At 47.5% G+C, this 26,648-nt stretch overlaps 1 protein-coding gene and 1 long non-coding RNA gene across 21 annotated transcripts in view; one reads left to right on the forward strand and one right to left on the reverse strand.

Moving 5' to 3' along the window:
* The window catches only part of LOC131278550 (uncharacterized), a 202,091-nt gene extending 196,664 nt beyond the window's left edge, over positions 1 to 5,427 (reverse strand). The window contains exon 1 of the long non-coding RNA XR_009185915.2: positions 4,495 to 5,427. This is a non-coding gene — a long non-coding RNA (uncharacterized lncRNA). The remainder of the gene's footprint in view (positions 1 to 4,494) is intronic.
* A 544-nt stretch (positions 5,428 to 5,971) lies between these two features.
* Positions 5,972 to 26,648, forward strand: part of KRBA1 (KRAB-A domain containing 1) — a 41,546-nt gene continuing 20,869 nt past the window's right edge. For 6 of the 20 annotated variants that reach the window (XR_011648889.1, XR_011648890.1, XM_004465165.5 and 3 more), the window contains exons 1-6: positions 5,978 to 6,125; positions 14,759 to 14,885; positions 15,411 to 15,530; positions 16,334 to 16,483; positions 22,405 to 22,560; positions 23,336 to 23,506. Coding sequence is in view for 17 of the 20 variants with exons in the window: in XM_004465165.5 (XP_004465222.1) it covers positions 6,114 to 6,125; positions 14,759 to 14,885; positions 15,411 to 15,530; positions 16,334 to 16,483; positions 22,405 to 22,560; positions 23,336 to 23,506 (736 nt within the window). In the remaining 3 variants the exon portion in view is untranslated. Of the gene's footprint in view, positions 6,126 to 14,758; positions 14,886 to 15,410; positions 15,531 to 15,869; positions 15,958 to 16,333; positions 16,484 to 22,404; positions 22,561 to 23,335; positions 23,507 to 26,648 lie in introns of all 20 variants that reach the window. The other 14 variants (XM_071215338.1, XM_071215342.1, XR_011648891.1 and 11 more) reach the window with 9 other exon arrangements.

The following is a 26,648-nucleotide window of genomic DNA, read 5'->3' on the forward strand; positions in this document are numbered from 1 at the left end:
GAACGGTAGCCATGGGGGCTGCGGGGTGTGGGGAACGGGAGGAAGAGATGAGATGTGGAGGCGTTTTCAGGACGTGGAGTTGTCCTGGATAGTGCCTCACGGACAATTACGGGACACTGTAGATCCCCCCAGGGCCCACTGGATGGAACGTGAGAGAGTCTGGGCTATGATGTGGACCATTGACTATGGGGTGCAGTGATGCTCAGAGATGAACTTACCAGGTGCAATGGATGTATCACGATGATGGGAGAGAGTGTTGCTGTGGGGGGAGTGGGGGGCGGGGGCGGTGGGGTTGAATGGGACCTCATATATTTTTTTAATGTAATTAAAAAATAATAATAAATAAATATTTTTTTAAAAAAATCAACATGCAAAAATCCATAGAGTTTCTATACAATAATAATGAACATTGTGAAAAAGAAATCAAGAAAAAATTGCATTTATAATAAAAGAATAAAATATCTAGGAATAAATTTAACCATAAAAGCAAAGGGCTTGTTCATGGGAAACTACAAAACATTGCAAGAGAAAGGAAAGAAGACATAAATAAATGGAAGGACACTCCATATTCATAGATTGGAAGGCTAAATATTGTTAATGTGTTAATAAACTTACAGCTATTCTAAAAAAAATAAAGCCATTGTAGGTATTAATGTATTTTGGGGCCTAAAGCACATAGAAATGTGATTATTTGTAACATATTTGCCAATAATAGCACAAAGAAGGTGTGTAGGAGCAAAGCTGAATTGGGCTAAGGAAATGACTGCAGAAGGTAAAGTAATAATTATAACAAGGAATTGTTGAGTTTGTAACATTAGTAGATGTTATGTGTATAACTATTAAGTCACAAAAAGGGAAAAGGGGAATGGAGCTATACAGGAGTAACATTTCCAACTCTTTCCAGAATTAAGCTGGGATAAATCTGAAGCTAATTCTGATAAATTAAGATGTATAAGATAAGCCCTAGAGAAACGACTAAAAAAAGAAGTAAAAAAAATACAATGAAAAAAATCATTAAAGAAACTTAAATGCTTCATTAGAAAATATTCACTTATTGCAAAAGAAAGCAGTAAAGGAAGAATAGAGGAACAAATAAGATATGATACATATAATTAAAAAATCAAACTGGCAGATGTAAATCTAACTATATAAAAAATAATATTAAATGTGGATGAATCAAACAATCCAATCAGGAAGCACAGAGTATCCACTGGATAAAAAACAGAATCCAACTACATACTATCCACACGAGACATACTTTATATTAAAAAATACAAATATATTCAAAGTAAAAGGATGGAAAAAATATATATCATGAAAATAGCAACCACAAGAAAGCTGAAGTAGTTATACAAATATCAGATTAAAAAGACTTTAAAACAGAAAAATGCTACTAGAGATAAAAAGTGACATTTTATAGATAAAAGGGCCAACCCATCAGGAAGATGTAAAAACATATATACATCTGATAACAGTGTGCTAAAATATACCAAGCAAAAACTGACAGAAAACAAAGGGAGAAAATAGATAATTCAACAATAATAGTCAGAGACTTCCATACCCCACTTCCAATAAAGGATAGAACAACTTGGCAGAAGATCAACAAAGAAAGAGGAGACTTGAACAACACTATAAGCTAACTAGACCAAACAGTTATCTCTAGAACACACCAACTCAACATTCTTCTTAAATGCACGTGGGGCAATAGCTAAAGGGTCTCTTTTTGAGTGATGAAAATGTTCTAAAATTTATTTGCAGATGGTTGCATATATCTGTGAATATACTATAAACCATTAAATTGTATACTTTAAATTGGTGGATTGTATGTCACATGAACTATATCTCAATAAAGCTGTTTTTAAAAGTATTAGGGATAAAAAATGTTCTTCATAATAAAATGAACAAGTCTCCAGGAAAATGTAACAATTCTAAACTCGTATGCAGATAGTCTCAAAAAATAAAAAGCAAAACTTATCAGAAACACAAGGAGAAGGAAGCAGATGTGGCTCAAGTGATTAGGTTCCTGTCTACCCCAGATTTGAGCTGAGCTGGCAGAACAAGATGACACAACAAAGGGAGACCTGGAGGAGAGGCAGTTGAGAGACACAGCAGACCAGGGAGCTGAGGTGGCTTAAGAGAGGACAAGCAGACACAGAACAAGCAGCAAATGGACACAGAAACACAAAGTGAGGGCAGGTGGTGGTGGGGGGGGAGTGTGGAATAAATAAAATAAAAATAAAATAAATCTAAAAAAACACAAGAAATTAAATGCACACTTTACACAGGAGATTTTACCACATCTCTCTGAGAAATGACAAATTACTGAGGTTAGACAAAAAATGATAAGATAAAGAATAGATCCCTATAACCAACATTAGAGAATACATATTCTTTTTTTTAATATTTTTTGTCTTTATTTTTTAAAATATTATATTCAAAAAATATGAGGTTCCCATATACCCCCCAACCCCTCACCCCACCCTTCTCCCCATAACAACAATCTTCTCCATTATCATGAGACATTCATTGCATTTGGTGAATACATCTCTGAGCCCCGCTGCACCTCATGGTCAATGGTCCACATGATAGCCCACACTCTCCCACAGTCCACCTAGTGGGCCATGGGAGGACATACAATGTCCAGTAACTGTCCCTGCAGCACCACCCAGAACAACTCCAAGTCCTGAAAACGCCCCCACATCTCATCTCTTCCTCCCACTCCCTACCCCCAGCAGCGACCATGGCTACTTTCTCCACACCAATGTCACATTTTCTTCGATTACTAATCACAGTAGTTCATGAATAGAATATCAGTAAGTTCACTCTAATCCATACTCTATTCCTCCATCCTGTGGACCTTGGAATGGTTGTGTCCACTCCACATCTATATCAAGAGGGGGCTTAGATTCCGCATGGATACTGGATGCAGTTCTCCTGCTTTCAGTTGTAGGCACTCTTGGCTCCCGGGTGTGGTGGTTGACCTTCTTCACCTCCATGTTAGCTGAGTGGGGTAAGTCCAGTAAACCAGAGTGTAGGAGCTGAAGTCTGTTGAGGCTCAGGGCCTGGCTATTACATGGTCAGTCCAGAGATTCAGGTCCCCTGGGTATATATTAAACCCCAGCACCAACAACAGTTCCAGTAAAATTAACAGAAGAGGATTGTGGACAAAGATCACATCTGAGTCCCACTCCATCACACAGAAACACAAATTCCAAAGAAGGACCAACTGACATGGCACTGAACTCCATCTGCCATGACCATAGAAACTGTGGGTCTCTGCAGCCCTCAGAAGAACCAATACCTGGGGTTGTATCTACTTTATCTGTCTCTGGGACTCTGCTCAGGTGTGCATAAGGGGGACCCCTCTGATAACCTCCTGGCTCTTTTTGGAGACTCATAGCCATATAACCTCATTTGTCCTTTCCATTTCCCCCTTTTATTCAGGTATTCTTTTGAAGTAAACATGGAACATTAACAACATTTATTGCATACTTGGCCACAAAACAAGTCTTAGCAATTCCATTAAGGTCAACATCACATACTACATTTTCTGACTACAAGGCAAAAAAAGTTTTTAAAAGGGTAACTTTACAAAAAGACATGCATTTGGAAATTTAGAAGTATTTTTAAATAACCTGAGTAGAAAAACATGTTGCATTGAAAAACAGAAAATATTTTAAAATTGCTGCCATTTTCACATGGAGGAGTGGGTAGTACAATTTATCTTTAGATGACATTACCCAGTTCATTTGGGAAAACTGCAGCTGCCTAGGTCACCAAAGCCAATTCAGAGAATGATCACAGAGCTAAAAGCCAAAAACAATGACAGTTAAGTCACTGAAAAATCAATTTGTTGAACAACCAATTCATTGAATTACGAAGAATTTTTTAAAAGTTTTATTCCACCTCCATTCCTGCCGCTGAACCTGTAAGAGTCACCAAATAAACACTTTAAACATGATTCAGGACAGTTTTCACAATCATTTTGCAATGCAGATACAAGAGCTGGGGTAGATATAGGAATAGGAAAACAGGTGCATTTAAAACTTTAGTGGCTGTGATTTTACCAAGTCCCATTGATTGTAGACTTTAGATGAATTGTATGGTTTATGAATATGTTTCGATAAAATTGACTTAAAAAAAAAACTTTGGAGATGTGGGAGGCAGATAAGGTTTTTCAAAAATTTCTAAAATTTGCTAATTCAGAAATTGATTTTTGACAAATTGGTCATTCAGCAAATTGGATGCTGGTAAACTGTTTTCAGCAACTGATGATCCAAAGGCTACAAGGTGGGGACCCAAGCCTAGTGAAGAAGGGGGAAGTTGAGTCAAAGAAAAGCCAGGCTGCTGTCCATGTTAAAATCTTGGATGGAAATATCACTTTTTTTTTTCAGGAGGGGAGTAAAGAGGAGCTAGGAGGAGGGACACTTTACTGGGAAGCAGACCTCAAGGAGGAAGTTGGTACATCAGCTCAGAGCACAGGTGAGGACTTACCACGAGACGCTATGGGCTTTAAGAATGCTACCAGATGTCCAAGTGTCCTGTAACCCTTGTGATCTTCTCAAATCCTGGTTCCGTCTGCTACTCACGCACAGGTCCTGTGATAGTGGCACAAGGCAGTGCTGGAGAGTGACCTTTCCCTCACATCTCTCCCTGGAGGCCGCTTTGAAGTTTTAAGTATCATATATCCGAGTTCTGGGGTTGACCAGCCGCAAAGCGAACCGAGGCCCAGAGCGGAGGCCGATGGCAGGCCAGAGCTGCTGCAGGGACCAACACTGGAATGGCTGGGTGAGAAATTCCCCTTCCCAAATATTCCAGAGGAAGAGGACTTAGGCTCCGGTGGAGGAGAAGGGACGAGGAAGATGATTCTCTCGGTGGCAAGAGTCTGAACCCAGGTTGCAAGCTTAGAGCAGCATCTCGCCTTCTCTGGGCCCGTTTCCTCTCTCCAAGCTTCTGTCTCCCAGAGCAGGTTTGGCCCCACAGGTCCACCTTCTCTGAGCTGTTCTAACAGGGTGTCCCCCTTCTATTCAGGGAAAGTCAGGCTTATGGTGCTCAGCCGGGGTCCTCTCTCCTTTTCCCCAGCCCTGCCTGACCAGGCATCCTGTATTCAGACCCACGGTGGCGCAGAGGAGGCAAAGAATGGTAGGGTCCACCTTCGATCATTCATCAGACATTTATTTGCGAGGTGGGTACTGCTAGGATTACCACAATAAACAAAAAAGACCGATAAATGGTCACACCAAAACTAATTACACACTGGTAAGTGCTACAGGTGCGGGTGAGCGAGGGAGCCAGCTGCCAGATCTGAAGACGAGCCCGGGCTCTGGCCCCACACGCCCCAGCTCCGCGCCCTCCAGCCGGCAGCCCCTGAGCCCCGCGCGTCCTCTGCTGGGCCGCTCCGCATCCCTCGGGATCCGCTCCTCGCCCTCCCCCCGCCTCGCCGCGCAGCCTCCGCCAGCCCTGCCCGTGCGCGCCCTTGCAGCACCGCGCGCCGCTGGTAACGGTCGGTTTACTTGACTGCGCGCGCTGGGGAAGGCACGGTCCCTTTCCATCCGAGCGTCCCCACCTGGCACACAGAACGCGCTCCGTAAATGTTTGATGAAAGAATGAATGAACGAGTGAAGCGGAGGCACACAGGCAAACCCGCAAGCTTGTGACCCGCGGGGTCCCCACGCCGAGCCCCTCCGGGGAGCTTCCGCAGGAACCCCGGGCCCCGCGGACGCCAGGTGGGGGCGCGGCGCCCCAGCCGCAGCCCGCCCCGCCCCGCCCCCGGGCGGGCGCCGCGGAGCCTTCTGGGAAGTGGAGTTCTCGGCCTGGGCCGGGCGGGGCCGCCGAGGCCTGGGGGCGCGGGGCGGAAGCCCGGGACCACCACGCTCTGGGCGGCGCGGCGCGGGGGCGGGCGCGGCGCGGCGTGGGGCGGGCCCCGGCGCGCCGACCCCTGCCCCTCCCCCGCGGCCCGGCCGCCGGCCCCGCCTCCTCCCGCGCCGACCCCGCCGCCGCCGCTCCCGAGGGTCGCGGCTCAGCCCGCGGGTGGGGGAGCGGGAGCCAGCGCCTCGGGCGGCCGCGCCGGAAACCGGGCGGGCCGAGGAGTTGGAGGAAGGCTGAGTCCGGGGATGGCGCGCCAGGTAAGGCGAGCCGGGGTCGGACGACGGACGGACGCCTCGGCCAGGCTGCTCCGCACAGCTCCGTGTGGCCCCCGGGGTGGGGAAGACCCTGGGACCTGCCAACTTTGGGATCGGGCAGAGCCCCGGCCCCCTACTGGTGCGGCCGGCGGGGCTCAGTCTTTAGTGCGGAGAAATCCAGGTCCTCGGAAGACCCCTGCCCCCACTCCTCACCTCAGCCCTTATACAAACGTTGATCGAGGCTCCCTGCACCTTTGGAAATTCATTCTTTTGGGTTAAGCATCGCCTTCTCTCTGCATGACTTCTTTTAATTGCATGTTATCCTGGGAGAGGTGGGCATGAGGCACCAGAGGTGATAGAGTTAAACTGGTACTTTTCTTGGTAGGATCCTGAGCCCCTGGGAAGGGCGTGCAAGTGCGAGCCGTAGTGAAGTGAGAGGTGTAAGTTTTACCCTGGGCAGACTCTAGGTAGGGTGTGTAGATCCCAGAGCTGGAGAAAGAAAGCCCCGTCTGCACTTATGGCCTGGGCAGATTTGGGCTGAGTTGTGTGATGGGGGGCGGGGGATGGGGGGGCTGTGATGATGCTGAGAAAACTCTGGGGAATTGGCACCTGAAGCCAATTCTCTTCCAGTGGTGAGTCCATGAGCTTTGACCAACATCAGGCAATTGTAGTGTGGTTGGAGTGTGTGTATGTTGGATAGTGGCTGGGTGGCTGGAACAGTCTGGTCAGAGAGAGTGGGCACTAGGCAGGGACCTTGGCTTCATCAGTGCCCCCCAAGCATCTTGGGAGAAGAGAGAAGCCAGGACAACTGAAACTTTTCAGAGCAGGGGCAGCCTGCTTTTACCTCTAGCTGGACAGTTAAGCAGCCCAAGGATACCCTTGTTCAGACAGGCTGACTGGTACTATCCCAGGGCCTCCTCACACTACAGTTCCCTCTTCTATAGAATTGAGGGGGTTGCACCACCATCCTTCAGATCTGATGTTCTGGGAAGGATTAGCCCTCCCTTGCTGTAGATGAGAAAGGCCTCCTGGAGAAGATGGACCAGGAGTGGCCTTGGGGAGTGATAAGTCAGATGGGGAAGGTTAGGGAGGGCCTCCTGACTTCATGTCTAGTGTGACTCCCAAAAGCTCAGGGGAATGTGAGCCCAGCCCACAAGTGTGGGGCAGCAAAGGGCAGCAGGTGTGCAAGGTCTGATTTGGGAGCCTGATGCCCAAGGCATGTTGAGTCAATGACTCTAGACTGGTGTATTAGTCAGGATTCTCTAGAGAAACAATCAACAAGAGATATCTGTCAATAGTATGCGGTTCTATAAGAGTCTCTCACACAGCCGTGGGGATGCTCAAGTCCATTTTCTGCAGGCAGGCTGCAACCAGGGGCTACAATGAAAGTCCAGTGAAGGTTCTTGATCAGTCCTGGGAGATGTTGGCTGTCTAGAGACGAGCTGGGAAATTCTCTGTCTGTGCTGGAATCACTTCCCCTTTTAAGGCATTCTGCTGATTGGGTTAAGTGGCAGGGCACTCGTCACTGATGGCAATCTCCCTGATTGATGTAATTGTAACCAGCTATCTGATTTACCACTGCAGTAAAGTCAGTGGTGACTAAAGTCCATAAATGCCCTTGTATTACACTTAGCCCAGTGCTTGCTTGAGCAAACAACTGGGCACGGCTGAGTTGACACAATAGCCTAACCATCACAACTGGGAAGGACCTTGAGTGATGGAGGGGTCCTATGAGCACAGAAGCTGGTTTTCATGCTGGGGTTAGACTGTTGGGAGGGGTGTTTTAGGACAACCCTGAATTAGCCCAGAAAGCATTTTTGCTTTTTGTTTGGGAGAGGGAGGCTTGAGAGCCACAGAGGGTGTGCAGTAGATACAGAAGGAGGGGGATCCAGATTGCAAGCCATTGGTGGGTTTCTCTTTGCTGAGGGTAGTTGTTTGTGGCCTGAAGTTTGCACCATCACTCTTGCTTCCTCACATACTCTTCACTCTTTTTTCTGAACTGGGAGACCACCAACTGGACCCCTAACTGTGGCCATGTTCAGTTCCCATTAGCTTTTTGTTTTTGTAATAATAAACTTTATTTTTAGAAAAGTTTTAGATTACAGAAAAGTTCCATCAAAAGTACAGGGAAGGGAACGAATGTGCTTAAGCAGTTGAGCACCTGCCTCCCACATGGGAGGTCCTGGATTCGGTTCCCTGTGCTTCCTGAGAAAACAAACAACTCAGGGAGGCAAATATGGCTCAGTGGTTGAGTGCCAACTTCCCAAATATGAGACCTGGGGTTCAATCCCCGACTCTGGTACCTCAAAAAAAAAAAAGAAAAGTATAGGGGATTCCCATATAATCCACCCCTCCCCCACCCACATTTCCCTCTGTTAATAACATCTTACATTAGTGTGGTACATTTGTTAAAATTGCTGAACCAATACTGAACAATACTACTAACCAAGGTCTATAGTTTACGTTACGGTTTATACTTTGCGCGTACAGTTTTATAAGTTTTGACAAATGTTTAATAACATGTATCCATTATTGTAGTATCAGACAGAACAGTTCCAATACCCTGAAAATGCCTTATGTTCAACCTATTCTTTCCCCCACCGCTCAGAACTTTTGGTAACCACTATCTCTATAACGATGTTACACATTTTTCTATTACCACACATAAATAACTACAATAACAGTAAATCTATTTTGGTCTGTGGTTGCACTCCCCTCTTATGTTTGTTCATTCCTCGGTCTTTAGGAATTTGGGATGATGTCCAATCTGCTTCCAATTGAAAGAGGTTTGGAAATTTTCAGTTGTATTTCCTCAAATATTCTTAGTATCCCACCCATTGGCTTTTTTTTTTTTTTTTTTTTGAGGTACTAGGACCAAGGTACCCAGGGATTGAACCCAGGGCCTCGTACGTGGGAAGTTGGCTCTCAACCACTGAGCCACATCAGCTTCCCTGTTTTGTTTTTTTAGGAGGTACCAGAAACCGAACCCAGTACCCAGACCCTCACCCGCTTGAGCCACATCCACTGCTACTATTAGCTTTCTTTTAATACGATTTTTTAAAAAGAGTTATTTATTTATTTCTCTCCCCTTCCCCCTCTCCCGCCCCAGTTGTCTGTTCTCTGTGTCTATTTGCTGTGTGTTCTTTTTTGTCCGCTTCTGTTGTTGTCAGCGGCATGGGAATCTGTGTTTCTTTTTGTTGCGTCATCTTGTTGTGTCAGCTCTCCGTGTATGCAGCACCATTCCTGGGCAGGCTGCACTTTCTTTCACGCTGGGTGGCTCTCCTTATGGGGTGCTCTCCTTGCGCGTGGAGCTCCCCTATGTGGGGACACCCTTGCGTGGCATGGCACTCCTTGCACATCAGCACTGCGCGTGGGCAGCTCCACACGGGTCAAGGAGGCCCGGGGTTTGAACCACAGACCTCCCATGTGGTAGACGGACGCCCTGTCCACTGGGCCAAGTCCACTTCCCTCCATTAGCTTTTTATAAGAGCTTTATCACAGAAGGGTTGGTCTTGAGGCTGAGATGTTGAGGGGCCTGGAAACTCTCTCTTACGGGTGTTTGAAAGAGCCGGGTATATTTAGCTTGGAGATAAGGAACCACAGGAAGATTAGAAGGTATGCATGTGGAAGAGGAGTCCTGTGTAGCTCAGGGTGGCAGGCTATGACCTGGAGGTAAAAGTTATGCAGAAAGGTTTGGCTGCAATAATACTAATTGTGGCACTTGCCACTTCCCAGCATTTTTTCCAAGCACTTTACTTATATTAACTCATTTAATCAAGGTTGTCATTTTTCCATTTTCATAGTTGAGTTCACAGAGTTCCAAATGGGTTAAATAACTTGGCCAAGGTCACATAGCTAATACAAATTCCAGCACCTGGCTTCTAAGGTCAAGCCCTTATCTCCCACGCTGTCTCCTGTCAGTATATCAAGAAGCCAAGAAGAGCTTCTTACCTGCAGTCCAGGCCAGCAGTAGGACCAGCTGCTGAGAATGTGGTGAGCCATCCATTACTGAAGGCATTCGAACAGAAGAATCTCTGATAGAAAGGGATTCCTGTTTTGAGTAGGTGTTAGGTAATCATTGCTTCTTAAAGGTCTATAATAGTTGCCTTTGGTTTTAGTTCACAGTTATGTTGGAGAGTGCATCCCTGGGAAGAAAAGAGGCAAACGCTGTTTTCAGGGTATCATTTACCAGGGTTGTTTTATCTCCAGTTTTCCTGGGCCAGTTCTTCCAAATCTCCAGCCTGTGATGGGAGTGGCCCCCTGGACCAGTGAGTCTTTTTGTTGTTGTTGTTGAGGTACCAGGGTGGGGATTGAACCCAGGACCTTGTATATGGGAGGCTGGTGCTCAACTGTTGAGCCACAGCAGCTCCCCCAAGTTGGTTTTTCCATTTGTTTGCTTGTTACTTGTTTTGGTTTTTAGGAGGCACCAGAAAGCAAACGCAGGACCTCCCATGTGGAAACAGTCACTCAACCTTGAGCCACATCCACTTTCCCAGTGATTCTAAAACTTGTGTCAGAATCACCTGGGAAGTTTGAAACTAAATTTCTGGGCTCTGATCTCCTGAGAATGCACTAAACTGAATCTTGATTTAGTTGATCTAGGTAAGGCAGGAAATCAGCCCTAATTAAAGGGAAACTGTGACGTAAGTCATTTGAACCTAAAAGCACTTTTGTTTTTCAACCATTATGTATTAAATAGCTTCTCTTAGCTGTGAGCAGCTAAAGATACAGAATATTTATCACCCAGTTTGCTAAACAAAGAATATGCCTGCTGACTGCTCAGGTGAAAACAAGCTAGCACTTGGCTCTGCTGTGATCCTGCTCTCTCCCCATTTCCCCTCAGGCAGGGTGTTGCCATTTTGACTCTCACATAGAGATGGCTGCATGTGCATTTATATATACTCAGAGGTTGGCTGGATGTCATGCAAGGGACACCTCTAGTGCCACCTGGTGCACATATCAAATAGTGAGTATTAGAGGAAGCAGATGTGGCTCAGGCTACAGGGCTTCCGCCTACCACATGGGTGGTCACTGGCTCAGATCCTGGTGCCTCCTAAAGAAGACAGAGAGCTGGGGAGACGGGCAGGTACAGCAAGCTGACGCAACAAGAGACACAAGGAGAAAAAAAACATAATGAGAGACCCAAAAAAGCAAGGAGCAGAGGTTCCTGGTGCCTCCTAAAAAAGACTGTGCCAACACAACAGACAGGCATGGTGAGCTGACACAAGATGATGCAACAAGAGACACAGGGAGGAAGAACATAATGAGAGACACAACAAAGCAGGGAACACGTGGCTCAAGCGATTAGGCACCTGCCTCCCACATCAGAGGTCCTGGGTTCATCTCCTGGTGCCGCCTCAAGAAACAAGGAAGATGAACAGACACAAGTGAAAAACAACAAGGGGGTGGAGAGAAATAAATAAATCTTAAAAAAAAATAGTGTTGGGAAACCTTATAAACAGAGAAGCAAAGCCTCCAAGTGCCTATGGCTCACCCCCCCAGCTCTGATTCTTCGATAGGGAGGTGGTCTCCTACTGGGAGGCGTTGAGGCTAGCCACAGGGCACAGCATGGCCAGTGTTCCAGTAGAGAGAGACCTTGGGGGTGGGGGCGTGCAGTGCAGCAAATATCCCTGGTTGGGGAAGTGGCCTTATTAGGAAGGTTGAACCTCTATCGCTCAATTGCTGGTATCAGCCTATTTGCTAACTAGGATGCTGAGCCAGCCCTGTGTAGAGCTACCAAGAGGTAAGGAAGAAATGAGTGTGCAAAGCCATCCAGATTTGTCTTCTCTTATCTTCTGGGGGTGCTGATTTTTTACTATTATTATTATTGGTGGAGTCCTGATGCTGGTAAGGTATATGGGTCTCAGGGGAATTGACTTATACTAACTGAAGGACAAAGAACAGGTAAACCAGAATATGGCCAATCCCTTAATTTACAGTGAAAAATATAGCTGACATGACAATCAAACTGGAAATACACAATGGCTGATTAAGTCTTGGACCAACTAAACTGAAATCTGAATGGGGAGCCAAATATCAGTCACTTGTCGCCTGGTGAGCCTTGAGACAGAGCAAGGAGGTTTGTTGGATGAACTTGACAGGTATCATCTAGCTAGGATGGCCTGAAGCATCCATCTCCCTTAAGGAACAGCCCTGTGGTTGCAGGGCAGGGCACTTGTGTCACCTGGTCAAGACAAGGCAACACCTGGCAAATTCTTGCCCTCCCCAGTTGCCTTCTCTGTCCTCGGTTCTGTTGCGACATTCTCTGTTGAAGCGGAATATGGTGCTACTGATCTGGTTTCAGCTTCCATCCTCCTCTCTAGCCTCTCTGATGGGCCAACAAGCCAGGACCTAGATATTCTAAACTCACTAAGGCCACTTCTTCAGGTGGCTAGTCCCACCCACTGGGGTTGGTTTGACACATTCCCAGGTCCTGTGGACACTTTTTGCCCCAGTGCTTGGACACAGTGGGATTTTAATAAATATGTGTGACCAAAATGAAAGGCAGCAAAGTAACCTTTCCTATCCCACCACACTTTTGCTCAGATGTAAAGTAACATGGAGAGAGTTGGATTAATAATAGGTGGTTCAAACCCTTTTGACTATGAGATTCCCCCCTTCTTAATAGTGAAAAATATCCTTTACCCCCCATGATGGTTGTGTTCTTAGCACGTGGTTGTAGGTTTTTATATATGTGTTTAAATATAGTGATCAAAATGTGCATGTCCAGTCCATCAAGAGTGTCTGCACCCATTTGGATCCTGGCCTGCGGGACAGGTTTGAGGCTCCCAGGATCTTCAGCCAACAGATTGGGACACACTGGCTGCAATGGTCCAAGGCCTGTCCCTACTCCGAACTGCCCCGTGGTTGCAATGCCTTGGCCAATGGGTAGGATTCTAGATGGGAAAGAAGGAAGAGGTAGAGAGAACCGGACCAGGCCGGTGGAGCCGGGTCAGGAAGGGGCAGTGACCGTCAGGAAGCCATGCGGATAAGGTTGCAAAGGTACAATGAGGCTGGGCCAGGCCGGGAAGCCTCCCCGAGAGCAGGGCCAGGCAGGGCCACTCTGCGCCCTCACCAGGCTCACGTCACGTCAGGAAGTGCCATGGGACTTAATGTTGGCTACAGCTTATCAGTGCAAAGGCCAGAAAGATAGGCGAATGACTCTTTAAAGAGAAGTGTTGGAGGGTCCCTGAGCTCTTTCCTGAGAGTGACTGGTGGTATCTGAGACAGAGGGGCAAAGGGTTAGTGAGGAAGAGAGGCCGCACAGGTGGCGGGGATGCACAGTGAGCCTGAGAGGGAAGGGCCACGGGGTCTGCCCCCAGAGGCCTCTGGACGAAAGGCCATTACTAGATGATATGCAGAGCGTGGGTGGACGCTGTCAGCTGTCAAGAGGGTGACAGGTAGAGTGTGACAGTGAGTCGGTAAGCAAGTGTAATCAGTGACAGGGCCTCAAATTAGTAGTAAAGACAGTTTTTAAAGTCACTGATTTGAATAGATGAAACAAGGCAATAGATTGCATTCTTTGCTTTATTAGAAATTACCTTAATTTTATTTAATAATTGTTTTATTTTCCCTTACAAACTTAGCATTTTTTCCTAACCGTGTCACATAATTTGCATTGTTTGTTTAATTTGCATGAGGTCCATTTTTGCCACAATTTAAAATGCAGTGTAAGGTGCTGATCATCTTCGAGGATCTGTTTGCAATTTTAAAGCCGATTTAATGACAGTTTTTACAGAAATGAAGATAAAAGTGTCTCTGAACGTCCTTTGCAGCCCAGAAGGTCTTTAGCGGCTCCGTGTCCCGTAGAGCTGAGTGGCCAGCCTGCCGCAGGGTCTCTGTGAAGACGTGATGCCTGGTCCTAAGTGCTGCAGAGTTGAGAGGGAGGTGCTGCAGCTGGCAGGGGTCGGGATGGCTTTGTGGAAGAGGTGGGGCCTTGACAGTGGAGGCAAGATCTGGAGAGTGAGGGTCCACTCTGCCCAAGCAAAGGCGGAGTCCAGCAGAGGAGCCGGCGATCCTGGAGGCCAGCCTGGCTGCACCAGGAGTCTGTAGGAGAGCTGCAGGTGATAGGATTGGACCCTGAAACTGGGTAGAGGAGTCGTTTGCGTGCAGATTTTTCATGAGCAGTCCCTGCATGGCTGGCTGTCTGCCTTAGGAAGAGTGGTCTTCTCTAGACTCACAGAGCCATCTGCATCCTCTTGTTCTCTCTCTGGGGGTGGAGGTAGAGGAGGGAGAAACACCATAAAAACAATGCTTGCTTGATACTTGACTGTTGTATCATCCCTGCTAAAAGGTATAGAGTTTTTTTCTATTCCTCATATTTATTATCAATTTTATTTGTAAACTTCTTTTTGAGTGTCATAATGCTCAGAACCCAGGTCTGCACAGTCAGAGGGCAGGTTGCTTATTAAGTCCAGTGAACCTCTAAACTGGGCTGGCAGGGTTCCCCTCCTGCGGTTGACCTTCTCTCCAGTGCGTTCCTGTTGCTCCTTTCCCGCCTCCCTCCAGCCCATGTTCCCACCCATCCCCCAACCCTCGTGTGCACGTGGGGGCACGGGTGGGGCACCAGGCTGCGGGGCAGCTAGGCTGGGCCTGGCAGGGCCCGAACCACCCGACCCCGGACGCTGTGCCCACAGGTGTCCATAACCTTCAAGGACTTGGCTGTGCGGTTCTCCCAGGAAGAGTGGCGGCTCCTGGAGGACGGGCAGAGAGAGTTCTACCGAGACGTGATGCGGGAGAACTATGAGACTCTGGTCTCCCTGGGTGAGAAGCTGGGCATGCTGGGTGGGGGGGCCGGTGGGACTTCCCTGCCCAGGAGGCCTCTTGGGGAGACCGCTGCATGGTGCAGCCTGCGCACTGGGTCGGAAATTGGAAGGGAGACCGGGATTCTAGTGCCAGGTGGCCCAGAGTTGCCGTGTGGCCCTTGGACCGCCTGAGCCTTGGTGGTTCCGCATAGGAATGAACAGTTTCCTGAAGGTATCCGAGGAGCCTCAGGGGCTGAGCCGGGTGGGGTGCTTTATCGTTTATGCTTTTGTTGTTTTATATATCCTGGAATACGGTGCTGGGTACGATTTGGTGGGGGCAAGGAGTGTGCACTGCTAAAAAGCCTCCTAATGCTGAGCAAGAGGATCGTGCGGAGCTGGCAGCACGGCTGTTCTTTGAGTGTGGGTTATCAGCCAGACACAGCCCTAGAAGGTGTGCAGGCACTGGCCCACCTGCATAAGCAGGGCAGGACGGCAGAGGCCAGCTTCCCTTCTCCAGGGTGACCCTCCCCTCTTTTTTTCCCAGGGACAGCTGAACTGCTCCCCCTCTCTGCTTTCCTGTCACCTGTGGAGCCTAAAGGAGCCATGGGGGATGGGAGCCACACTGAGGAGGAGCAGGGGTCTTGGGGCAGGGGAGCCCCCCAAGGTGAGTGATCCTAGCAGACATGAGCCAGGCCCCTTTGGGCGTCATGGTCCTTCCAGGCAGCCTGAGCCCAGGCTGAAGTCTTCTTGGTGCCTCCCATTTACGTGGACCTTAGCCTTGCAACTCCACCCTCAGATGACGTTGTAGCCCGAGCCCTGCTCAGCAAGCACAGCCCTCTCCACCCTGTCGTGCCTCTCTACACCCCATCCCTTCCCCATCCTCGTTGCCCCTGACCCCTCTGGAGCCTGTTACAGTGCTCCGCAGAAACCTGGCATCCCCCCTGGAAAGTATCCCCTGCTTCAGAACCACCCTTCTTGCCTGACCCTGTTGCTTGGGTCCCAGCGCACCAGGGCCAAGCCAGCTTCCAGTTCCGGGAAGTCCAGTGTGTGTGCATATCTGTCCTGTCAGGGCCACGTGGAGACCTCAGATGGTAGGTATGGTCCACGGGCCCAGGCTGGGGGCCAGGCAGGGAGCTGAGGTGGTGCCAGGAAAGGCAGAGGAGGGGAGAGTGGAGAAGGCAGCCCTCCTTGGCCTTCCCCATGAGGGGAAGGGTACAGGAGTCAGAAGTAACAAGCAGAAGTTGTGGAAGAAGAGCCCAGTGACCCAAAGCCTCCACCCCCTGCCGGTTCTGGCTGTGCCCCTGGGCAAATCGACTGGCCTCTGGGGCCAAATCCTCTTTATCCCATGGGACAGCAGTCTCCTCCCTGGCTGTTGCTGGTGGTTGTTAGGAGGATTAAATGAGATGCTGCATGAGCTGCTCTACAGACGCAGAGGGCCGTGGAGGTTAACTGTGGCCTCTCTGGCAGGAGGACAGCCCCAGCAGAGCCTGCCGCTCACTGCCCTGGTGCAGCTGGTGAAGGAGATTCCAGAGTTCTTGTTTGGGGAAGTCAAGGGCACTGCCGACAGCCCCGAGAGTGGCGGAGCCAGCCTGGACGGGGAGAGGGCGAGCCCAGAAGGTGAGTACAGCGGCGGGACAGCCCTCTGCTCTGTCCACCAGCCTCTACATCCCAGCACTGGGGACCCAGCCCCGGCCAGACCCAGGCACATGCAGAGAGGCAGAGTCACTGAGCGCTTCCCGAATGCCCCTGGCTGTCCACCTGCCCTCTGAGAGCATGTCACATGGTTGGGGAGATAGCAGTTTCAGCTTTTCTCATAGTGGCGTTTACATGGACTCATCCGTCCCCTCGTGCCCCCCCCCCCATTGTTTCATACCCTGTCTAGTAGTCAAGTTGGTATTTTTTGTCCCTGTTTTACACGTGGCATCAGAGGGAAGCCACAGCTTGTCCAAGTTTTCCAGTGGGGAGCCAGGTCTTGCCCTCCCAGCATCATGTCCACCTCGGCAAGCTCTTTCTGTTCCCCTTTCTCTATTCAGTTGTTGCCCTCAGCTCTGGTCTCACTGTCCCCAGCTTCTCCCCACATCTGAGGCCCATGTATTTCTGTTCTGATTTCCTTTTAGATCCCAGGAGGGTAAAGGGTCAACCCATGGATGCTACTCTGCCACATTTTAGTGCCCAGGACAAAAGTAGGCAGCCCTGGAGGGGTGACCGTTGACTGAGGAATGGGAAGCCCAGGCTCCATAAAGGATGACCGTTGTGAACTTCTTTTAGTTTAATCTTTGAAGAGATTCTTACCTCTTGTATTAGTCAGGGTTTTCTAGGGAAACAGAATCAACAAGGGATGTCTGTCAATAGGAAGAGATTTATCAGACTCTCTCACACAGCCGAGGGAATGCACAAGTCCCAGTTCCGCAGGCAGGCTGCAACCAGGAGCTCCAGTGAAAGTCCAGTGAAGGTTCTTGATGAGTTCTGGGAGATGTTGACTGTCCAAAGATGAGCTGGGGAATTCTCTCTCAGTGCTGGAATCACTTCCCCTTTTAAGGGGTTCAGCTGATTGGGTTAGGCATCACTCATTGCTGATGGCAATCTCCCTGATTGATGTAATTGTAATCAGCTATCTATGATTTACCACTGCAGTAAAGTCAATGGTGACTAAAGTCCATAAATGCCCAGTGCTTGCTTGACCAAACAACTGGGCACAATTACGTAGCCGAATTGACACAATAGCCTAACCATCACAGCCCTCAAAGATGAGGACCCACATTTTTAAGCCCCCACATCATTTCAGGTTAAATATGTGCTTCTGTGTGACTTTAGGCAAGTCACTTTACCTCTCTGGACCTCTGATCTCAGCTGTCAGTTGAGAGTGTAGACTAGGTGGGCCACAAGATCTCCCCCAGGTCCGGCACTGCCCCAACAGCTCGCCATAGGAGAAGGTCCTTGCATCCAGGCAGACCTTTGATCTCCATGTCCTTTGCTGCTCCAGGGAGTTGGCTCTGGTCTGGACTTGAAGGAGGAAGTGGCAGGCTGCTTCGTCCAATTGAAGCAGCACTGTCCAGGGTACAAGACCCCAACTTTTGGGTAACACCAGTGCAAAAGGATGGGCTGTTGCTTTAGAGTGAGCAAGAATGAGACTTTGGATGGTCCTCAGTGCTGGGTCAGGGCCTTGAGTTGGACCTACCTGTTGTGCCGCTGGAAACCGAAGCTTCCCCCCAGGACTTAACATTGACACTGCCTGCCTGAGAGGGGCCCTGTCTCCCAGCTGGCAGGTAGCTGCGCTTTATGGCATTGCCCTTAGACCTGGGGTGTCCTACATCTCCTCATGCCCTCTGATGATTGGTAGTCAATGAAATAAAAAAGTGGACGTGGGAAGTGCAGGAAAGCACAGGATTGGTGGAACTGGAAGTTTGGAAGTCATCTAAATGGACAGACTTGTGGGTGGGCATGTGGAAGATTAGACTTTCAGTCTAATTGTTTTCCCAGGTGAGTTACTGAGTGAGAAGTTAGGACACTTGATGTAGAGGAAAGACCACGGACTGCAAGGCTGGATTCAAGTCCTGGCTCTGCAACTTCTAACTTGAGCTTCTTATTCTTGAGCCTCAGTTTCCTCATCTGTAAAATGATGTGGTAATACTTTCTTTGCAGAGTTGTCATGGGAATAATTAAGCCTGTGAAAGGACCCAGCACAGAGTGTAGCTTGTAGGTAATGGACAGTCCAGTTTGTTGTTTCTATCTGAGAAACAAAATAAAAGAGCAAAGGGTACCAGCTTCTACTGAATTTGATTGATTGTCTCCTCAAGAACTGGATTTGGTATGATGATTTAAAATTTGAAGATATATCCTATATGGAAATGTAAAAGATACAAAAAAAAAAACAAACTTCAATCTGGGTATAAGAAAATAAAGAATCATTTATGTAATTTAAATGTCTTTTAAAAAAATTAAAAGTAAAAACCGTACCACATAAAAAAATTAAAAACCCATAGAACTTTACAACAAAAAGAAAAAATAATGAATCAGAAATGTCTTTCTTTGACTGGGAAGCAGATGGGGCTTGTGACAGGGCTTCCACCTACTATATGGGAGGACCTGGGTTTGATCCCTGGGGCCTTCGGGTGAAAAAGAAGAGGAGAAAGCATGCCCACGCAGTAAACCAGTGCCTACAGAAGTGCCCACATGGTGAGCCAGTGCCCACACAGTGAGGGACTGCCCACGCAAGTGAGTCACACAGCAAGATGATGACACAACAAAAGAGAGACAAAGGGGAGAGTCAAGGTGACTGCAGCAGAAACCAGGAACTAAGGTGGCACAGTTGACAGGGAACCTCTTTCTACATCAGGGGTTCCCAGGATTGAATCCCAGTGAATCCTAGAGGAGAAAAAAATGAGACGAGAAGACAAAAAAAAAAGAAATAGATACAGAAGATCACACAGCAAATGGATAAAGACAGCAAAAACAGAAGTGTGGGAAGACGGGAAGGGGGGAAAATAAATCTTTAAAAAAAAATGTCTTTAGCTATTTTTAAAAAAAAATACTTTAGTGTCACAGTGTTGGGCCCCCTGTTGGAAGGTATGTGAACTTTTTTAGGATAACCTGATAATCCTAGAATATTCCCAGTGTCCAGATTGGAAAGGCTGTACCTTTAGAGGTCATTGGTTTTACCCCTCCTCCACTCCAGTACTTGCCCTCTCCACTCTGCCACACCCTGACCATGTGGTCACCCAACTCGTGCTAAAGTAGCCCATCCCATTTTCAGTTCACCACAGCAGTCAGAAATCTGAAGTCTGACGCTGCGCTTTCTGGTTATCATCCTGGTCCCATTCTTTAGATGGGCCCCTTTTCCTGACCTGCTGTCCTTTATGATAAAACTTTCCAGTTTCTTCAGTGTTTCCTTGCACTGTATTTCAAGTTTTCTGCCCATCTTGCAGTTTCTGCACTGTCCTTCCATGTGGAACCCAGAGCTGCTCCTGTATTCTAGGTTCAGAGTGTGGCTTGAGCCGAGGCTGCCATTCAGGCCCTGTCTAGTCACATAGGCTTAGATTTTTTTTCTCTCTTGTCACCGTCACATGGCTGGTTGATATTAGAACTTGGAATCAGCTGCTCCTCGCTCTTTCTCACACATGCTGCCACGTCACCTTGTCCCCCTTTTATGCCATGCAGATAGTTTTCTGGGGCCAAGCATAGGACTTTCTGTTTTCATTTCTTGTTTTGTCAAATTTCCCCAACCATCTAGCCTGTCAGAGTCTTCATGAGTCCTGTCATCTAACATTAGTTCTTTCTTCTAACATGGCTTCACCTCAAAACTGGCACAGTTTATTATGACTATCTAAAACCAAGGATTTAATCCGGCTATTTGCTAAACTCAGGTCAGTTACAAAACCCTACAGCATGCAGCTGAGATTTCTCTTCAGCTTGCATGGACCCATTAATCATTGAGTTTATCTAACTCTTCTTGCCAGAGTTATCGTGAATGCATTGGGGGAGTAGTTACATGTCACTCCAGGGGTTTGGCAATGCCCCCCTTCTCCAGGTGACCAACCCCATAGTCAAAGACGGCTTCTCTCGCCCCTGAGGAGAAAGCCTCTGCTCAAGCAGACCTGGCCTCATTTATGACGCTGGGTGTTTTCTTACCATCTCACCTCGTGGACCTTAATTCTTAATTCTCTTTCTAATGTTTATTCCGTGCTTTCTGCTCTGAATACTTTCTTGGCATTAAAAATGGAAAAAATATTGGAATTGGGTTTTACTGTTTTCATGGTATTTGTTAATATGGAAGGCTGGTTAATATGGAAGGTTGATCTGTTGCTAATGTGGTCTTCTTGCCATGTCTAGTTTTTAAAGCTTTTTCTGTTGCCTTCAGCACTGCAGCAAGCCTAACTCATTCTGAGCTCTAGGCCTCCTGCTGCACTCCTCAAAGCATCTTGGTCTGCTGGTCATCCTTGGTTGTGCATGTCCTTCTCTCTCCTGTATAGACCCTGCCTCTCTCTGAGCAGGTTGGAGGGCTTCCTATAGAGACCTTTCAATCTCTGCAGATGCTCACTGAACTCATTTAGAATTCTGCCCCCAGTTTCCTCCTTGAAAACCCACTTTTGGGCAGTTATTTTCCACCTGAGTTTCTCTCTGATGATGGAATCCACTGGTCTTTATTTCTGAAGCTTTCAAAACCTTCCTCCTAAAAATGCACCTGTAGAAGATAGTGATTTACCAGCTCTGTGATGGCTGGGCTCTCTCTGAACCTTGTCTTCCTCAAAATGAGACCATGAGACCAGATGATCTTAAGGTTCTTTCAATTCTGGAAGTGTCTGATTTCAGTGCTAAGTATCAGATTAGTGGTAAATATATATATATATGTGTGTGTGTGTATATATATGCTGCAGGAGTTCAGAGAGATTTCCCAAGAACTGAGAAGACTTTCATGGAAGAGAGAACTTGATTTGGGACTTAAAGGAAGAATAGAGCTTGAATATGTAAAGAGATGAAGGACCTGCCACACAGGAAGAAAAGCCGAGGCTGAGGCAGAGACTTGGGATGTACAGGGTTTGTTCGGCATCCTGAGCAGATCGCATGGGAGCCAGGCTCTTGGATGACTTGTTCCTGAGGACAGGGTCATCTGTAAGTGACAGACAACCACCAATATCAGTGGTTTAAATTAAGTAGAAGTCAGGGTTGGATCCATGATTATCAGGAACCTAGGCTGCTTCTATCTTACTTGGCTGCTGCAGCTATGGCCATACATCTGCCTCCTAGCCAGTGGAAAAGAGAAGTGCAAGCTCTCCCCCTTTAAGTACTCTTCCTTAAAGCTCCATGCCCTTCTGCGTACATCTCATTGTCCAGGGTAGGCATATGACCACAAAAACCTGCAAGAGGAGCTGTGAAATGTCTTCATTTCAGGCAGTCATATACTCAGCTGAAAATCAGGAATTCTATACCTTCAAAAGGTGGGGAAGAACAGATATTAAGGAACAACTTCAAGTTATTGCCACAGGCTAAGGGCCATGTTATGGAGCAATCGAGTGCCATCATGTGTAATTTTAACATCATTTGCAGAAGTCATTGATAAAGATGGTAGCAAGCCCATGCTTTAAGCAATGCTTAAAATAATAGAGGTGGCAGGCAGGTAAAATATGCTAGAGAGAGCAACCAAACCAGAGAGGCAGGAGTGGTAAGAATGGAAAGGAGGGGATAGATGCTAAAAATGATACCGAGAAAGACCAAAGCTCCTGGTGACTAAGGACAGGAGGACGAGCCAGCACACTGGAATGGGCTAAGCTCAGCCAGGACTATTTAGGGTGGTATCTCACAAGGGGTTCTGGGAGCAACTTTATGAGCTACCCTGATTTAGAGCTACTTCACATTTTATCAGGGCAAGACAGTGGATATAAGTATCAAGTTCAGAGCTCAGTGACAACATTGACTGACATCCTGGTCATTATTAGTGGAACATAGCAACGAAGGGCCCAAACTGTGGCAGTAGCAAGGGCATTTACCAGTTGCTGGGTTTACCTTCTAACCTCTGAGTGTCTTCTTTCTTCCTCTGACAGCAGCTGTGACAGTGGAGACATGTCCCCTCCGGGGCCTGCCCAGCTACCTTCCAGAGATCCCTGTGCGCAGGCCCAGCCTAGCCACCACGCCCACTGGCAGCTCATCCTCTAGCAGCCTGACCGGAGAAGGGGAGCAGGGAAGCCTCTTCCCCACCAGTGAGTCTAACCCAGAGCGGGGCAGGGAGGACCAGGCCTACCAGTGTCTCAGGGGCTCCAATCCAGGGTCAGTGGAACTTGGACCTGGTGCCTCTTCATTTTCTTTGGGGCTTAGCTGCCTCTAATGAGAAATGGGGACAAAACTCCACAGGGAGCAGGACAGTGCACAGGTATTTGGTCTGCAATCCAAAGAGGAAATGGTTGCGTACTGTGTGCAACACATAAGAAGACACAGCAAGTAAAATAGCTGAATACCCCATACTGATTCTCGGACTTTCTCATCAAAGTAACTCTAATAGGTGGCCACTAAAATTCCTTTGGTGTCTTAGGTTATTTTTTTAAGTTCTTACAAATTCTGTATTTTTTTATTTTTATTTAAAATATTTTAAATTAATATGGAATAAAATTGACACTCCATCAAAATATACCGCCTTTAGGCTGTGGTTTCATGTATCATCTGCACATTTGCTCTGGGCTTACGTGTGCCCTAATTTGAGAAACGAGGCCTAATTGAGTGTGAGATTGTGGCCTGTATGTTAAGGTACTGGCATCCCTTGCTGAGCCAAAGTCAAGGCTAGAGCTGGGGGCAAGGGCCCCAGGGGTATTCAGAGTGAACAGTCCACTGGTTTTACAATTCGATGAAGAGACAGGGGAAGGCCCTCTGCTTTCCCCAAGATGGACTCTGGGAACAAGCCCCCTAGAAGCTGGCCCCGCCTCAAGCCTCTGCTTCCCAGACGTGTGCTTTAGGGGGATCAGACCTGGGGTGATTTCACAGGAACCAGGACTCAGAAGGCTCTCCCATCTTCTGCGACATGTGCTGCTGATACGTCAGTTTCTGCAGGGAAGGAAAGTCCAGAAGCCCCCGGCAATGAGCCCAGTACTCCTACCTGTAGCTCCAACAGAAGGAAGAGCCATAGGAAGCAGGAGAGAGGAGCCAGGGGAGCAGGTAAGAGGCTGACTTTCCTGAGGGTGGGGCACTGCCCTGGAGCTGAGTGAGGCGAAGAAAGGAAGGGAAGAGAAATGAAGGAGCATTTCGTTTCATGTCGAGGATTCCACATCATTCTCTCATTTGGTATCATGACAGCGTACAAGGCAAATGCTGTCTCCTTCTGATGGTTGGTGTCTGGTCATGAACCTACAGAATAGGTTCCTCCAAAGTTTGATGGACACTTAAGACCGAAAAACAATGCAGACCACTTCTATAGCAAAATAGTTACTCTTAATTAGGGAATTTACAGACCAGGAAGTTGGCCCTGGGTGGCCACAGGGCGTTCAGATTAGTGCCCCCGTGCCAACCAGCAGTTTGGGGGTGAGGGGATTGTTAAGTGGGCCCAGAGCCAAATTGGGATTTGCAAGATTGTAAACATCTCTTTGAAGTTACTGATACATAGCAGGAATGGTTCTAGTATAGACAGCTATTGTGTTTAGGAATGCGCACATGCATGTGTGCTCTAAGATGCACTTAATTTCCCCCCTCCCTTATCTAGGAATTTATGGCTTCTGTATTAGTCAGGGTTCTCTAGGGAAACAGAATCAACAAAAGATATCTGTCAATAGTATGCAATTTTAAAAGAGTCTCTCACCACACGATCATGGGGATGCACAAGTCCAGGTTCCACAGGCAGGCTGCAACCAGGCGCTCCAGTGAAAGTTCAGTGAAGGTTCTTGACGAGTTCTGGGAGATATTGGCTGTCCAAGACGAGCTAGGAAATTCTCTCAATGCTGGAATCACTTCCCCTTTTAAGGCATTCAACTGATTGGATAAAGCAGCACTCATTGCTGATGGCAATCTACTTGATTGATATAACTGTAATCAGCTATCTATGATTTACCACTGCAGTAAAATCAATGGTAACTAAAGTCCCTAAATGCCCTTGAATTACAGTTAGCCCAGCGCTTGCTTGACCAAATAACTGGGTACAATTATCTGGCCAAGTTGACATAATAGCCTAACCATCACAGCTTCTGTGTTTGTGGCCTTATGCTCCAGCCCACAAAAAAAAAAAAAAAAACCACTCTTACATTCTACACACCCCTCTTCCATGAATCTCCCTGAGCATTAATAGGGGGGCACATCTGGAGACAGAATCCACTAACAAAATAATAATTATACCTATGCCTGCTAATGGCAAAAGGGAAATTAGTAAAGCAGATCCCCAGACCCCCTTCTGTTAGGTTAAAAAGCATTCTGGGTCCGGGAGAAGTCAGCAACTGTCCACACACCCAGCAGTCAGTCTGGTTTTGAGTTGCATCCACCTCGGTTGGCCATTTCAGAAATTCATTTCCTTCTGGTATAAAGATTAGAAACATTAACCTAGGGGCAAAACACAAGATGTCTAGTAGGAATTAACATAGGGAGGCCACGATTTTTCAGTCAAATGCAAGTTACAGGCTCCTCTCCTGACTAGATGGTTCCCAACATTAAATCCCCCAAGGGTTCCATGGCATCGGGTAGGATGTCACGTACAGGAGCCCGTGTGTGAAGCTGTCAAAGGAGTGTGATTTCTGCCCTGGCTGCTAGAGAGGAGTCTGTCTGTAAACTAGAGCAGCAGAGACTGTCTACATATAAAATAGGAGTCAGAGTTACTGCTAATTCCTTTTCCTGTCCCCAGAGAATAAGAATACCTTTCCACTTGGGTGGCATTTTGCAGCATAAGCCCCACCTAAGTTGGTGGGTGCCTTTGGGTATGGCCTTTGGCAATCTCATGCCAAGTCCCTGCTCTGTTCTAACTGGAAGAATACCTTGTTCCAGTGTCACTGCTATTATTGGTGATAGAGATGGCATTGGGGTCCTGAAACCTCGTATGCTGAGGTTTGTCTAGTCATTGGTGCAGTGTTAGCCTAATTGCTTCCTGTAGACAAGGTGCCTACCGATGCAATGTGTGGTTGGGAAATAATTGCTGTAGCAGAAAAAATACCATTTTTCCCTCCTGTCAGGCCAGCGGCCTGGTGGTTGTATGGAAGATGAAAATTCCAAGCCATTTCTTTCTTGCACGCAGTTCTGGACTTAGTGACTGTAAAATGGGTGCCTTGGTCACTGTCAGTGTTTTGTGGGTTCCCATACATACCGGAAAGTTTCTCAAGTGCTGATATTGTTGAAGCTGGATTTGCTTGTCGACATCTACAATCCTGCAGAATGCCTGAGCCAGTATCTACACGGGTTAGCACATACTTTTGCCCATCTGACAGAGGAAGGGGTCATATATAGTTTATTTGCCAGCAGTGCCCAGCCTGTGTTCCTGGTGGTTATCTGCCCCATATTATAGGGTAGGGGGAGCCTCCGTCAAGCACATGCTGGGTAGCACTCACAGGCTGTAAGCACACTGCTACATTCCAAGGGGAGATGTAACCTTTTACATAATTTCTATACAGTCTTAGGACCCTTGTGTCCCAATTTTCTGCATAGTCAGCCTGCTTGGCCATGGTTTTCCTCAATGCATCTAATTTTAGCTAAGGTGTTGGCTTCTAGGTTTCCTGGAGGTGTATGTGAAGTATGGACTGGAACATGCCAGCTTGTTATTTTGGCATCTGGGTTTTGTGCCCTAACCCAGATATCTTCCCACAGGGCTTTACTCCATATGTCCTTACCAGCTGTGGTTCATTTCTCCTGTTGCCTCTGTCCCATCCAGAGAGTCAGACCATGATATGTGGCCCAGCTCTCAGTGCGTTTGGAGCTCATCATGGGCTCATGGACTGTAACCATCCAGATAGCTCATAGCTCAGCCCCTTGATTTCTCTGACTTTCATCTTCATCCATCTATCTGGTGTCTGTAGTTATTTGAACTGCTGTTGTGTACCATCAGGAGCTTGTCCTCTGCAGGAACCATCAGTATAGCAGGCATTCTCCAGTGGGGCTCCTACACCATCTGTTATTGATGCTACTTTCTCTATTGCTGGCATGGATGCTGTAGGGTAGTTTGAACTCTTGCATATGAAACTGGCCCCAATAATTTATGTAACTAGTGGGGAGTTAACTCCATTGTTGTAAATAAGCATGCCATTCTTGTAGTATGCTAGTCTGTATACAAGCACTTTTGAGTCGTATACAAATGTCTTTGACCCATCCACTTACTGGCTAAAACATTTGC

Source organism: Dasypus novemcinctus, chromosome 5 (genome assembly GCF_030445035.2).
Source record: "Dasypus novemcinctus isolate mDasNov1 chromosome 5, mDasNov1.1.hap2, whole genome shotgun sequence".
In the NCBI taxonomy this organism is placed as follows: domain Eukaryota; kingdom Metazoa; phylum Chordata; class Mammalia; order Cingulata; family Dasypodidae; genus Dasypus; species Dasypus novemcinctus.